The 14403-nt window shown below is 40.2% G+C and overlaps 1 protein-coding gene across 1 annotated transcript in view; it reads left to right on the top strand.

Annotated features, from left to right (window-relative positions):
* Window positions 1–14403, top strand: part of TNNI3K (TNNI3 interacting kinase) — a 297450-nt gene that overhangs the window by 88542 nt on the left and 194505 nt on the right. The window contains exons 8-12 of the mRNA XM_070746161.1: window positions 514–658; window positions 761–865; window positions 2257–2351; window positions 2975–3124; window positions 7216–7302. Of these exons, the coding sequence (XP_070602262.1) occupies window positions 514–658; window positions 761–865; window positions 2257–2351; window positions 2975–3124; window positions 7216–7302 (582 nt within the window). The remainder of the gene's footprint in view (window positions 1–513; window positions 659–760; window positions 866–2256; window positions 2352–2974; window positions 3125–7215; window positions 7303–14403) is intronic.

The raw sequence follows: 14403 nt of genomic DNA on the forward strand, positions 1-14403 counted from the left end.
TTACATTGATTCCTATGGGAAACATTGTTTCATCTTACGAACTTTTCACCTTACGAACCTCCTCCTGGAACCAATTAAGTTCGCATCATGAGGTACCACTGTACTTAGTTCACTGGTCTCAGACAGTGTTAAAAGTTGAGTTCTTTTATTTGCTGATCTTTGGGCAAGTTTTTTTATGGATTGAATGAAAATCTGTGAGGAATCAGTGGATGTGTATTTCTGCCATGGGATCAAATTGCGTAGAACAGTGTTTCCCAACCTTGGCAACTTGAAGATATCTGGACTTCAACTCCCAGAATTCCCCAGCCAACATTCGCTGGCTGGGGAATTCTGGGAGTTGAAGTCCAAATATATTTAAATTGCCAAGGTTGGGAAACACTGGCGTAGAAGACCACTTGTCAGATTCTGTACCTTTCCAATGAAATTTCATAATCTATGCATCACAGCCATGAGCCACGATAAAGCTTTAATTATAATTACTAATTTTTAATTGCTCCTTTGATTAAATGGTAGTGAATGCTCAAGACAACGAAGACCATGTTCCTCTCCACTTCTGCTCTCGATTTGGACATCAGGATATTGTCAGGTTCTTGCTCCAAAGTAATTTTGAAGTCCAATCCCATGTGGTTAACATTTATGGGGACACGCCACTACACTTGTGAGTAACAAGAAACCAGGCCTTTTTCTCCCTCCTTAGTGTGCACTAATTTCTACCTTTCTTTATTGAAAACACTGTTTTGATGATTTCCTCTCTCTCTAGGGCTTGCTACAATGGGAAATTTGAAGTTGTAAAGGAGTTAATCCAACTTTCAGGAACAGAAAGTCTCACTAAGGAAAATATATTTAGTGAAACTGCCTTTCATAGGTATTCTGTTTTATGTTTGATATTCCCCCCACCTTTTTTTTCCCAAGTCAAATTACTGTATCATTCTGTCTGTCAGATATTTGATATATATAAATTGGATTGTTCAAAAAATGTTATTATACTAAGCTTTTGTCAGTTCGATGACAGTCAGAGTGTAAAATCCCCATTGATAGTAAAAGAGAGAAATGCCTTCAGAGCAATGTCTGATAGCCCTTCTTTACCCCCCAGGGAGGGAAAGAGTCAATACACAATGAGGAAAGGGGCAACAGAAAGTGCCATCTGTCTGTTTGAGGAAGGCAAAAACAACAAAGCTATTACAAGAGGGAGGAAAGGATGCGGCCTATTATGCATGCAAAGAATAAATTGATCAGCATTACATAAAAGCAAGCATCTCTTCAATGCAGATTTTACACTCTGAGGATGTCAGCAAGGGCTGACGAAAGCTTAGTATAATAAAAAAATGTAAACGTTCTGGAGATTGTGATGTCTATCATTTCTTCATCTATATATAAATATATGTGTATATATATTTATAAATGTAGATTGTTCTGAGTTCGGTTTTTGCCCTGTGTAATATTTTGAGTGTCTATGCGACATTTCGGTGAAATCACATTCACCATCATCAGGCTGAAGTTATAAGCTTCGTGCTACTGTAAATATAGTTTATATATTTTATATAATTTATATATGTATCTATATAGAAGATGTGTGTGGATGGATAGGTAGGTAGATAGATAGATAGATAGGTAGGTAGGTAGGTGTTGGTTATGACCTCTAAAGCCCTACATAGCATCGGACCAGAATATCTCAGGGACCGCTTTCTGCCGCACGAATCCCAGTAACCGATTAGGTCCCACAGAGTTGGCCTTCTCCGGGTGAAGTCAATAAAACAATGTCATCTGGTGGGACCCAGGAGAAGAGCCTTCTCTGTGGCGGCCCCAACCCTCTGGAATCAACGCCCCCCAGAGATTAGGACTGCCCCCACCCTCCTTGCCTTTCGTAAACTCCTGAAAACCCACCTGTGTCGCCAGGCATGGGGAAATGGATATAGCCCTCAGCTGTTCCGCTTTATGTATGATTTGTTTGTATTGCATGATTGTTCTTAATAAGGATTTTAAATATTGTTTTTAATATTGGATTTGTATATTGTATTGTTTGTTATGAGTCGCTCCGAGTCCTCGGAGAGGGGCAGCATACAAATCTAATAAATTATTATTATTATTATTATTATTATTATTATTATTATTATTATTATTATTATAGATGGATGGATGGATGGATGGATAGATTTTTCTAATCTTAAATATTTGTGTATTTCTTATACATTATTGACTAAATATTCTCCATAACTGATTTGATTTTGTTTTCAACAATTCTTCTAATTCATTCAGTGCATGTACCTATGGCAAGAACATAGAACTTGTGAAGTTTCTTCTGGATCAGAATGTAATGAGTCTCAATCACCAGGGTAGAGATGGACATACAGGTAAATTACTAAGGATCACTTTGTGTTGTGTCTGTAAAAGAACTAAGGAAAGAAAATGTATATGATCCAAAACAATAATTTAAAGAACTATTCTGTGATAGACCAGCCAATAATTAGGCCAGAAAATTAACATTCACAGAACTATGAATGCAATAAATGCAACAGCTATGCAACAGTCTCTGAATGACAAAGATTCCCTGACATGCAGTGATGCTGAAGTCTAATCCAGGTTTAAATCAATCTTCCCCAGGAAAGTAGTTTAGGTTAGAAAGTTAAAAAGGCATTGTGGTAGCAGGACCATTTTCGTTCCTTAGTCTATGCCAGTGTTTCCCAACCTTGGCAACTTGAAGATATTTGGACTTCAACTCCCAGAATTCCCCAGCCAGCGAATGCTGGCTGGGGAATTCTGGGAGTTGAAGTCCAGATATCTTCAAGTTGCCAAGGTTGGGAAACACTGGTCTATGCAATCATCTGAAGTAAAACTCAACTAAAACAAGCCTACTCTTTCTTATACCCTTTAAATCCATTTTATTATTCTGTAGCCATTTATATTGCTATGAAATCTTTCTTTTAACAATGCTTTTCTTCTCCTCCTCCTCCTCTTCCTCCACTTGGTCTTCCAGGGTTACATTCTGCTTGCTATCATGGCCATATCCGCCTTGTCCAATTTTTGCTGGACAATGGAGCTGATATGAATCTAGTAGCCTCTGATTCCAGCAGGTCCAGTGGTGAAAAAGATGAACAAACCTGTTTGATGTGGGCCTATGAAAAAGGTAGTATTCTTTGGATATTATTGAGTCCTGGGTCCTATGGGATTGGGCAGCATATAAATCAGTTAAATTAAATTAAATTAAATCAATTCTTATTTGTGCATTAAAAAGGTGTTACAAATCAGAAAATAATTATTATTAATAATAATTTATTAGATTTGTAAACAATGTGGGAATCTTGAGAAAATGACTGTCCATATGCAGTCCATATTCTGACACTAAGAGAATGCACAAGACCAAGTATTGGATTTATGCTCTCAAAAATGCTAACCCAGTAGCCAAAGTTTGAATTTCATGCCAGTTCAATCTTGACCTTTCTAAACACCTATAAAATAAAAATCCAAAAATCCATAACTTTATGCTTGACTTCAGAAAAGGCAATATCTATCTGCAAAGTATAGACAAGACTTTTTAAAAGTCTTCCCCCATCTATTATCACCGAACAAGGTTTCACAGACAGCATTACAATACAATTATCCATCATGTTCATTACAAAGTCAAGAACTACTATTGATTTTATGCGGAAAGAAAGCAGATGCCTCTTTTAAAGACAGAGAGTTATCCTTGATTTTCTGCAGAAATCTTGCAAAAAAGCTGCATATTACACATTTTGCAGGTCTGGTCTGATAATACCTCATTTCTACTTCTCTTTTTCCTCCAAACTCATCTAGAAAATTGCCGAGGTCTGGAAGCTATTTCCCTCATGCTTATCCATCGCTAAGGCAAATATATATTTTGACATGAAAATGTGCCCAAATTCACTTCTATTCATTCTGAAGTCATCAACAACCATTCTTGAGTGTGACATTTTTATGGGTTATAAATTTGAGATTGTAATCTCATGTCATTCAGAATAAATTCCAAGTTGCTTATAAATGCATTTTAGTCCAGGATTATTTAGCTTTATATATTAGAAATAACCTCTTTTTTTATGAACTGCCAATTCTTTATCACTCGACTGGTTTATCACATTTGCATGTTCTCTGAGCAACATTCAGTCAGGTTAAACAAAATTACAATGTTTAGAACATTCAAAATAGTACATTTTTTGAAAAAAGAAAACATTACTATTTAAAAAATATTCTCATACAAAGGACATCCTAAAAGAATGTAATGCCTTACAATATGAGAAGAGATTAAAGTTGGTTTTTGAATAGGGACACAAATGTGTGTGTATGTGTGTATGGTTTTTTTCAGTGTTACAGGTAATCCTTGATTTATTACCACAACCGACCCCAAGATTTCTGCTGTTAAGTGACAGTTGTTAAGCTGTTAAGGGAGTTTTGCCCCATTTTATGACCTTTCTTGCCACACTTATTAACTGAAACACTGCAGTTGTTAAGTTGGCAATGGGAATCTGGCTTTCCCATTGACTTTGCTTCTCAGAAGACTGCAGAAAGTGACCCATCAAAAATATAAATCAGTTGCCAAGCATCTGAATTTTGATCACCTGATCATGGGGATGCTCCAATGGTAGTTGTTCTGTTTGCGGGCTTTCTGATAAATTCCAAACCCTGAAAAAATCACTTCTTAGAAATAAAACTCACTCTTTATTCACTCAAGCAGGATACATGAATGCAAATGTATGGTTAAAGCAGCATATGAAACAGAATTCTATCTCTTTAAGAAACCACCTTTGGCTCTGAATCTGGGAAGCGTGCCAGAATATCCTACGAAAATAGACTAACAATCCTGGGCCTAGAAAGCCTAGAACTACGGCGCCTAAAACACGATTTGAGTATTGCCCACAAGATCATATGCTGCAACGTCCTACCGGTCAATGATTACTTCAACTTCAACCGCAATAACACAAGAGCACGCAACAGATTCAAACTTAATACAAACCGCTCCAAACTTGACTGTAAAAAATATGATTTCAACAATCGAGTTATCGAAGCGTGGAACTCATTACTGGACTCAATTGTGTCAACCCCTAACCCCCAACACTTCTCCATTAGACTCTCCACGATTGACCTCTCCAGATTCCTAAGAGGCCAGTAAGGGGCGTACATAAGTGCACTGGTGTGCCTTTCGTCCCCTGTCCAATTGTCTTTCCTTTCTTTCACCTATCATATATATTCTCTTCCTTTCATATATCCTCTCCTCTAAGTTCACTTTTACCCTTATATATATTACCACATGTCTATTTTTCTTCCTATGTATTTGTGTATTGGACAAATGAATAAATAAATAAAGATGTTTATCACATTCCATAGATAATCCCTTTTTCATGACTCAAAACATAGGCAGAAGCTCACTGCATGCTTTTTGCTGCACAGAGATCCAGCATAGAAAGTCATGATTTTTCGAAAGGCTTTTCAAACACACCACAATTTCTCGGCTCTTCCATGGAACGACGTTGAGAGTCCACGCCCCCATTTCCCACAAACCCTCCTTTATATTGCCTGGATATGACATCACACCTCAAAGAGCTATGGCTATGAATTAATACCTTTTACTCTGGATCTCCTCTCGCCATCTAGCCATTCTTCTATAGCGTGAGTTAATCCAAGAATCTTCCCCTATTATGTCTTCCTCCCTGTCTGACAGAGACCAATCTCCCATTGTCACATCAGGCCCCTCAGGCTCTCCCCAGTCACTTTCTGCCTCACTCTCGCTCTCAGCTTCCTCTGGCAGCCTCCCAGGCCCAGGCATGACCTGAGGTCAACAAGGATCACTCACAACAGTAGTAAGGGTGAGAAACACTCATAAATCACTTTTTTCCAATGCCATTTTCCAATGCCATTGCCGGGTCTTTAGAGAGGGGCGGCATACAAATCTAATAAATAATAATAATAATAATAATAATAATAATAATAATAATAATAATAATACAGTGATCCCTCGATTTTCGTGGGGGTTGCGTTCCCAGACTGCCCGCGAAAGTCGAATTTCCGCGAAGTAGAGATGCGGAAGTAAAAACACCATTTTTGGCTATGGACAGCCAAAAACTACCCCCGCGTACCCTTTTCCAAGGCCGCGCAAGGAGCCAGGCTTGAAGTTGGGGGCGGGGAGCGACGAAAGTGCGGAGGCCGGAAAAGATTGTTTTGAATGTCGGCTGCCCCCGCCCCCCCAGCGCCTCCGGCCCCCTCACCACTACCCCCCGCCCGCCCGATCTGCCCCTCTCACCGGCTTTCTTGGGGCACGGGTCCTCCTGCAGCAGCACTGGCGGCTACAGCTTCTCGTCCTTCTCATTCGGCCGCTAGCCACTCTGAGCGCTTTGAGAATGCTCGCCTCGCTCCTCTCGCAGTCCCTTAGCTGAGAGCGCTTTCATCCCAGCTGTCAGCGAAGGGGCTGCAGGAGAGGTGGGGCAGGCGTTCTCAGAGAGAGAGAGCAACAGACAGAGCAAGATAGAAAGGAGAGAGGGAAAGAGACAGTGAGAAAAAGAGAGAGAGAGCAAGAGGGGGAGAGTGGAAGGTAGAGAGAGAGAGAAAAATGATAGAAAAAAGGGGAGAAAAAAAGAGAAATGAGAAAATGATTGAAGCAGAGAATGACAGGAAAGAGAGAGAAAGAGAGAGATAAGTGTCTCTTGGTGATGACGTATCATGTCATCGGGTGGGAAAAACCGTAGTATAGAAAAAAACCGCGGAATACTTTTTAATTAATATTTTTTGAAAAACCGTGGTATAGCCGTTTTGCGAAGTTTGAACCCGTGAAAATCGAGGATCACTAATAATAATATTATTTTTATTATTATTTATTATAATTTTTATTATTATTACTACATCACGCTGTCCTAGGTGCTTGGGAAGCGCCCGACTGGTGATGAAATACGAAATCCAGCATAGTGATCTCGTTTGCTGTGTTGTATTGACATAATTTATTATTATTGTTGTTGTTGTTGTTGTTGTAACTTTGAACAGTCACTAAATGAAATGTTTTAGTTGACTATGAATGGATGTGGTTGTACACATGTGGTGTGCTTAATGTATCCAAGAATACAAGATGTTTTATGGTGCTTTTAAATTCTAAGATAACCTTTTATGCAACCAACAATACTGTTTGATATTTCACTATGTATTTTTGAACTGCATTCTCAGATTCTTTGCTGGCAATATGGTATTTCTATGTTGTTCTTGCTTGCTATTTTTCAGGACACGATGCTATTGTCACCCTTTTGAAACATTACAAAAGACCCCAGGATGAATCCCCTTGTAATGAATACTCTCTACCTGGAGGAGGTGTGTGTTGTTAAACTATTCATTTTGCATGGTTAAAAATATAACCTTCATCGCTGCTTTGTTCCGAAGAACTAGATAGCTGTAAGGCCAGTCAATGTGAACAGCCTCAAAACACTGCAGCAAGAGTTAATAGCATAAGCAGAGATCGTTGCTGATGGTAGACACCTAATCAGTTTCTTAGGGGCCAGATGGAATAATAAGGTAGGAGAGAGGGATGAGATCAGGCCCTTAGCAGGAAACTATTTTAAAACACCTGGAGAGCAAGCAAGACATTGAAAAAGAAAGGAAAGGCTAAAGAAATATAAGGAAGGAGAGGAAGACTAAAGAAGGAGAGGAAATTCAGGGGCTTTACAGATGGCTATAGGCAGAGAGAATAAGAGGAGCTTAGGAAATGAGAGCCTAAGTGAATACAAACAGGATTTTCAATAGTTCATAAGGTAAGGAAATCCTAGGAAGAACTAAGAAAATGGAAGCTATAAAGGATGTAAAACCAAAATCAGAGTCAGTACACTGTGTAAGATTTGGCTTCCCTCCTACAATTACACACAAAAAAATGAGCAATTATAGACTTAAGGGGTCTATCTACCCTTTCAATAAGCAAAGGAAGATAAAAAGGCTCTGATCGCATTATGCCCTTATAGTAATTGTATGTAAACTGTCCATTTTACATAGTGGGGATTGGTCATTGATCTAGTACAGGATTGTCAAACTCGGGGCCTACAGTCTGGATGCATCACGCGCTGGTTACATCCACCCAGTGAAGGGCTACAAAAATTTTGCTACTACACTGTGGGTATGGCTTATGCAGGACGCCCTGCATTTTCTTTCAACATCTTTCAGTGCAAATTGGGAGCTTTGGAGTGGAGCTCAATTTTTGCTACTCCACTGCATCCATCCGCCCCCTGTCCGAGCAGTAGCCCACCCCTGCATCCACCCCTGATTTAGCGAGGGGGGGGGGAAAGGCACAATACATCAGGTGACAACAACGTGATGACTCAAGTTTGACACCCCTCATCTAGTAGCTCTGAACATGTCCCATTCACATTATCTATCATAGTCTATAAAACAGGCAATAAACTTGAGTAACATTGAATCAACGTTAAATGTAAGAAAACAGTTTTGTCATTCCATATTACATGTAAGTTTGGGGGTGGGTGCGGAAAGAATCCATTTTGTGACTAATTTTTTCCTGTTATTAATTGATTATATGCTCTCATCAATTTCAATTCCTAGTGACTGTATAGATGGACCTCCTCCATAACTATTTGTCTTTAACTTGTTCAAATCTTCCAACTGTTTGTCATTGTTGCCAAGTTCATCCGCTTGGCACTTTTTCTCTTTCCTTCTATTTTTCCCAGAATTACAGCCTTTGCCAGAGAGCTCAGTCTTTCCATAATACGTCCAGTCTAGGATAATTTAAGCCTGGTAATTTGTGCCTCAAGTGGGAACTCTGGGTTGATTTGTTCAATGGTCTATTCGATTGTTTCTTGGCTGTCCATTCTCAGGAGCCTTTCCAATACCAAAATTCAAAGGCTCTTCGATATATGAGAATAGAATAGAATATTAGAATAGAAATATTCTTTGTATCTTAACCTGCTTCTTTAAAGTCCAACCCTCATTTCATAGCGTTCAATGGAATTCAATGGGCTGTCAGGGTTCCAACGGATGCCCTAATTAATTCATGCACAATTCTGATCTTTGTAGGTCAGATACATCACTGAATTTGAATATCTTTTCCAAGGACTCCATGGCATATTTGCTATTTCTAGTCTGTGTGCTAGTCTGGACATATTTTTGGACTGCTTATTCATTTACTATTGATGATTGATCTTAAAAGGCGGAACAATGATATTTTCATTGTGAATTCTAAGGCTAGTTCTACTCCTCTTGTCATTAATTTTATATTCTTTATATTTCATTTTAGTTCCAGTTTTTCCACCATGGTCTGATTTTTCATAGTAGGGCTTGCGGATCCTTTGCAATTTAAGCTGGAAGAGTAGAGTCATCAGCATAGTGTAGGGCAGAGGTCCCCAACCTTTTTGCACCAGGGACCGGCTTTAAGCTAGACCAGTTTTCCACGGCCCGGTGGGGGGGGGCTTTGGTCAAATGGGGGTGGGGTTATGGAGGGGTGGAGCTTAGTGACGCAGCCCTCCACACTTCTCCACAGGGCGGGGAGAATCAGGAGGCTCCTTTGGCGGCTGGGGGCTGCCTGGCTTTGTGATTTTGGCTGGGGGGGGGAGTTAGGAAGGTCCTACTTCTCCCCCCCCCCAGCCAAAAATTCAAAGCCTATCTGCTGGATACGGGCGATGAGTGGGACAGAGCGGCGCGGAAGCCTCTTGCAGCAGCTGCCACAGCCACCGGCTTCGGCTCCGCTCGTCCCGCTCATCGCCCGTATCCAGCAGATAGGCTTTGAGTTTTTGGCTGGGGGGGGGGAGAAGTAGGACCTTCCTAAGTCCCCCCCCAGCCAAAAATTCAAAGCCTATCTGCTGGATACGGGCGATGAGTGGGACAGAGCGGTGCGGAAGCCTCTTGCAGCAGCTGCCACAGCCACCGGCTTCGGTGCCGCTCGTCCCGCTCATTCCCCGTGTCTGGCAGAAGCTGCTGCCCGAGTGCTCTTGGCCGGCGGGATTCAAAGTGCTGGGGTGGGGGGGCTGTCAGGACACCCCTCACCCCAGCACTTTGAATCCCGCCGGCCAAGAGCACTCGGGCAGCAGCTTCTGCCAGACACGGGGAATGAGCGGGACGAGCGGCGCCGAAGCCGGTGGCTGTGGCAGCTGCTGCAAGAGGCTTCCGCGCCGCTCGTCCCACTCATCGCCCGTATCCAGCAGATAGGCTTTGAGTTTTTGGCTGGGGGGGGAGAAGTAGGACCTTCCTAAGTCCCCCCCCAGCCAAAAACTCAAAGCCTATCTGCTGGATACGAGCGATGAGTGGGACAGAGCGGCGCGGAAGCCTCTTGCAGCAGCTGCCACAGCCACCGGCTTCGGCACCGCTCGTCCCGCTCATCGCCCGTATCCAGCAGATAGGCTTTGAGTTTTTGGCTGGGGGGGAGAAGTAGGACCTTCCTAACTCCCCCCCAGCCAAAATCACAAAGCCAGGCAGCCCCCAGCCGCCAAAGGAGCCTCCTGATTCTCCCCGCCCTGCCCGACGCCCCACCCTGTCCTGCATGTCCTCTGCCGGGAGGGCAGCGGCGCCGCGGACCGGCTGGAAAACCCCAACGGCCCGGTCCCGGTCCGTGGACCGGCGGTTGGGGACCTCTGGTGTAGGGTATTGAAGTTTCTTCCTCCAATTTTAAAAAAGATCATATTATTCCAATCCAGTTTCCCTTAATATGCAGCATATTCATCATATATTGTAAATTGAATAAAGAAGGGGCAGGGAATATGCAGCCTTGTAACCTCATTTGCCAACATAGACCCAATCTCTTTCACCAGATTCTGTCTATATTTAGTTTCCTGACCTCTATATAAATTTACTATGAGGACAATCAGATGTTCTGGGCCTTCCATTTTTCCACGAGCTTAATATGATTGACACAATCAAAGTTTTTTCCTATAATTGGCAAGGCATACTCTGACTTCTGTTTTGTATTCTTTGACTTCCTCAATTTGTATTCTTTAACACAGAAACATAGAAGGTTGACGGCAAAAAAAGACCTCATGGTCCATCTAGTCTGCCCTTATATTATTTCTTGTATTTTATCTTAGGATGGATATATGTTTATCCCAGGCATGTTTAAATTCAGTTACTGTGGATTTACCAACCACGTCTGCTGGAAGTTTGTTCCAAGCATCTACATCTACTATATGTACTACTCTTTCAGTAAAATAGTATTTTCTCACGTTGCTTCTGATCTTTTCCCCAACTAACCTAAGATTGCGCCTGCTTGTTCTTGTGTTCACTTTCCTATTAAAAACACTTCCCTCCTGAACCTTATTTAATCCTTTAACATATTTAAATGTTTCAATCATCCCCCCTTTCCCTTTTGTCCTCCAGACTATACAGATTAAGTTTATTAAGTCTTTCCTGATAAGTTTTATGCTTAAGACCTTCCACCATTTTTGTCTTTGACTTCCTCATTTAGACAAGTAACATCAGTAATGGTGGCTTGTATTTCTCAGGCTTTTGTAAAGCCATCTTGAACATCTGTCATCTCTTTTTCTAACCGTTATTTTGCTAATATGTGAAGTTAAGGATATTGCACAATAGTTTGCATGCCCTATTAAATCTCTTTCTTTTTGTATTAGAATGTAGAATTCTAATATTCTTCCAATCAGTTGGTTACTGTGTAGTCTCTAGATTTGCTGGTTTTGCCTGGTTAGAAATTTGATCGATTCTTCTTCTGTGTCTTGTAATATTGCAGTGGGTGTTCCATTAATTCCTGCAGTCTTCCAACTTGACAGAGATACTGATTTAACCTTATATCCTAGTAGTAGAGATGTGTGCTGCTTCGGTGGAAGCACAGATTGTCTGTGATGACATCCAGGCAGGTAGGCGGAGTCACTGAACTGGGGCAAACTGGTAGCAACCCATCATTGCTTGTAGATAAGGAACATCTTCTAGGATATTCTGGTTGTTGACAACTGTATTATATGTTTCAAATTGGCATCTTCCTTTGATCTCCTTTGAATTTGTTACTATCTGTCCATTGTTATCCTTCAGCATATCAATTGGAAGTTGGAACTTTCTTCTCTGTTTAGCAATCTTTTGAAAGACTATCCTTGTTTTTTCATCTGTTTCCACCTTTGGTATCTTTACAGATGTTTTGCTGCTGCTGCTTGTCTCTTCTAACAGTTCTCAGAAAATATTAAGTTCTTTTCTGAGATTTTTTTAAAAAAAACTTTCTTGGCAATTTCTGCAGTTTGTTCTGACATTCCAGTTTGCTTTCTTGTCTTTCTTCATATTTGGCAATCTCTTTTCACTTTCATCCTTAACAACCTATTTCAGTTCAATTTCTTTGTTTCTCTATCAATAAAGTTTAGAACTTCAAAGAGATTCCTAATGTTCTCCTTAAAATGGATGGATATACGTTCAAGATCATATTGTGGAACTTGACTGGTTGTCTTTATCTTTTTTCACTTAATTTGGAGATTGCATATGAGCAGTTCATGGTCTGCTCCACAGTCAACACCTGCCCATGTCTTTGATGTTATAATTGAACTCCTCCAGATCCTTTTAGTACTAATATAGCCAATATGATTTATATATACTCCATGCAGGGGTGTCCATATATAAAGCCGTCATTTTGGCTGTTTGAAGATATGTTAGTTATAAAGGGACACTGAAGTGGCTGAAATTGATTAGTCGATTGCCTGATTCATTTTGCATTCTTAAGCCATCCAACTACATTTTCTTCTTTCATGTTTCCAACACTAGCATTCTTGTTTCCCATCACAAGGAGCATAAGAATGATTAGAATTCAGATGTAGACATTTTTCCTTGGTTTCAAATATCTATTGTCTGATTATTATTTTTAATTATTTCTTTCTGAACAAGCAAGTTTCTACACACATGGTATGAAAAAATTTACTGGTTTAAGCTGTATGAGAGGCTTATAAATAGTGATGGGCGAACCGAACCCACACAATTCGGGTCCGTACTGAATTTTGCGGTGTTCGGTATGCCGAACACGAACCTGAAATTTTTTGAAACTTTGGGCAAAGTTCGGGGTCGCGTTCGGCATTTGGAGCTTTGACATCACCGGCAGGTTGCTAAGGACGCCAAGGTGATCCCTTCCTGGATTCCATGGAATCCAGGAAGTGATCACCTTGACGTCCTTAGCAACCTGCCGATGACGTCAAGGTTCCGCCCCCAGAATCTCTTCGTGGGAGGGATTCCCCAGCTCCTTCAAAAGGAGGTCTTCATGTAAAAATAAACATTGTTATTTTTATGAAAAAGGACGCTGCAGCGGCACTGCAAGCAAAGGGCAGTCCTTTCACGTAAAAATAAACATGAACACCGTTGGATTCGCCCATCACTACTTATAAAACTTCAGCACAAAATATCAGCAAGGAAATCTTTGCTTAAAGCAAATTAATTTCCATTATACCAAGCTCAAATTATAAACATTACTAAGAAAATAGCGAATGCAGGAACACCCTACTTTAAATATAGGTGCTCCATTGTGTCTAGAAATGTCAGGCCCTTTATTATAAACCAATTAATGAAATAGCACCCAGAAAAATTACTGTTCTTTCTTCACATTTGAAAGTGATTGTAATCTTGAACTCTCTCAAACTAGTGGGATGATGTGATATTTTCTTTTGCACTACTCAGAGTGAGGGAGTAGTTCAAGGCATATAATGCTTTTCTTCCATTGATACTGTCTGGAAGGTTTCCTTTCTCTTGGGTAATACCTTGAATAATTCAAGGAAATAGATTGGAATGCCTTTCTTCTTCAAACTAGACATGATTATTTCTTGGGATAATCTACTTTTTTATTAAAATTAATAAAACCCTAAGATTTTTTTTTCAGTACCAGACCTGATGTTTGTTGTGTAAAATGGTTAAAAGCAAGCCTTTACGTCTTGTTAATGGGTCATCTGTATTATCTAAATTTCATTAAAACCTAATTTTGATTGTCTAAGCTATGAATTGGAGTTTATTTAGAGAATCTCAAAATATTTAGCCGGGATGGCACAGCAGGTATACTGCAGGCCACTGAAGCTGACTGTAGGTCAGCAGTTCAAATCTCATCACCAGCTCAAGGTTGACTCAGCCTTCCATCCTCCTGAGGTTGGTAAAATGAGGACCTGGATTGTGGGGGCAATATGCTGGCTCTGTTAAAAAGTGCTATTGCTAATATGTTGTAAGCCGCCCTGAATCTAAGGAGAAGGACGGCATAAAAATCGAATGAATGAATGAATGAATGAATGAATGAATGAATGAATGAATGAATGAATGAATGAATGAATTTATACGTAACATTAACATGAATATAGCACTAAAAGTTGTTTTAATAAAACATTCTAAATCTTTGGGTTGCATATATCTTTTGATTTTTTTTGACTGACATCATCACTTCTTTTCAAAGCATAAGTAAATAATAACCATATTATTTAATTTGTTAAAAGAAAATTATTTAAAATATTCTACATTTTGTAA

This window comes from Erythrolamprus reginae, chromosome 3 (assembly GCF_031021105.1).
Source record: "Erythrolamprus reginae isolate rEryReg1 chromosome 3, rEryReg1.hap1, whole genome shotgun sequence".
Taxonomy (NCBI): domain Eukaryota; kingdom Metazoa; phylum Chordata; class Lepidosauria; order Squamata; family Dipsadidae; genus Erythrolamprus; species Erythrolamprus reginae.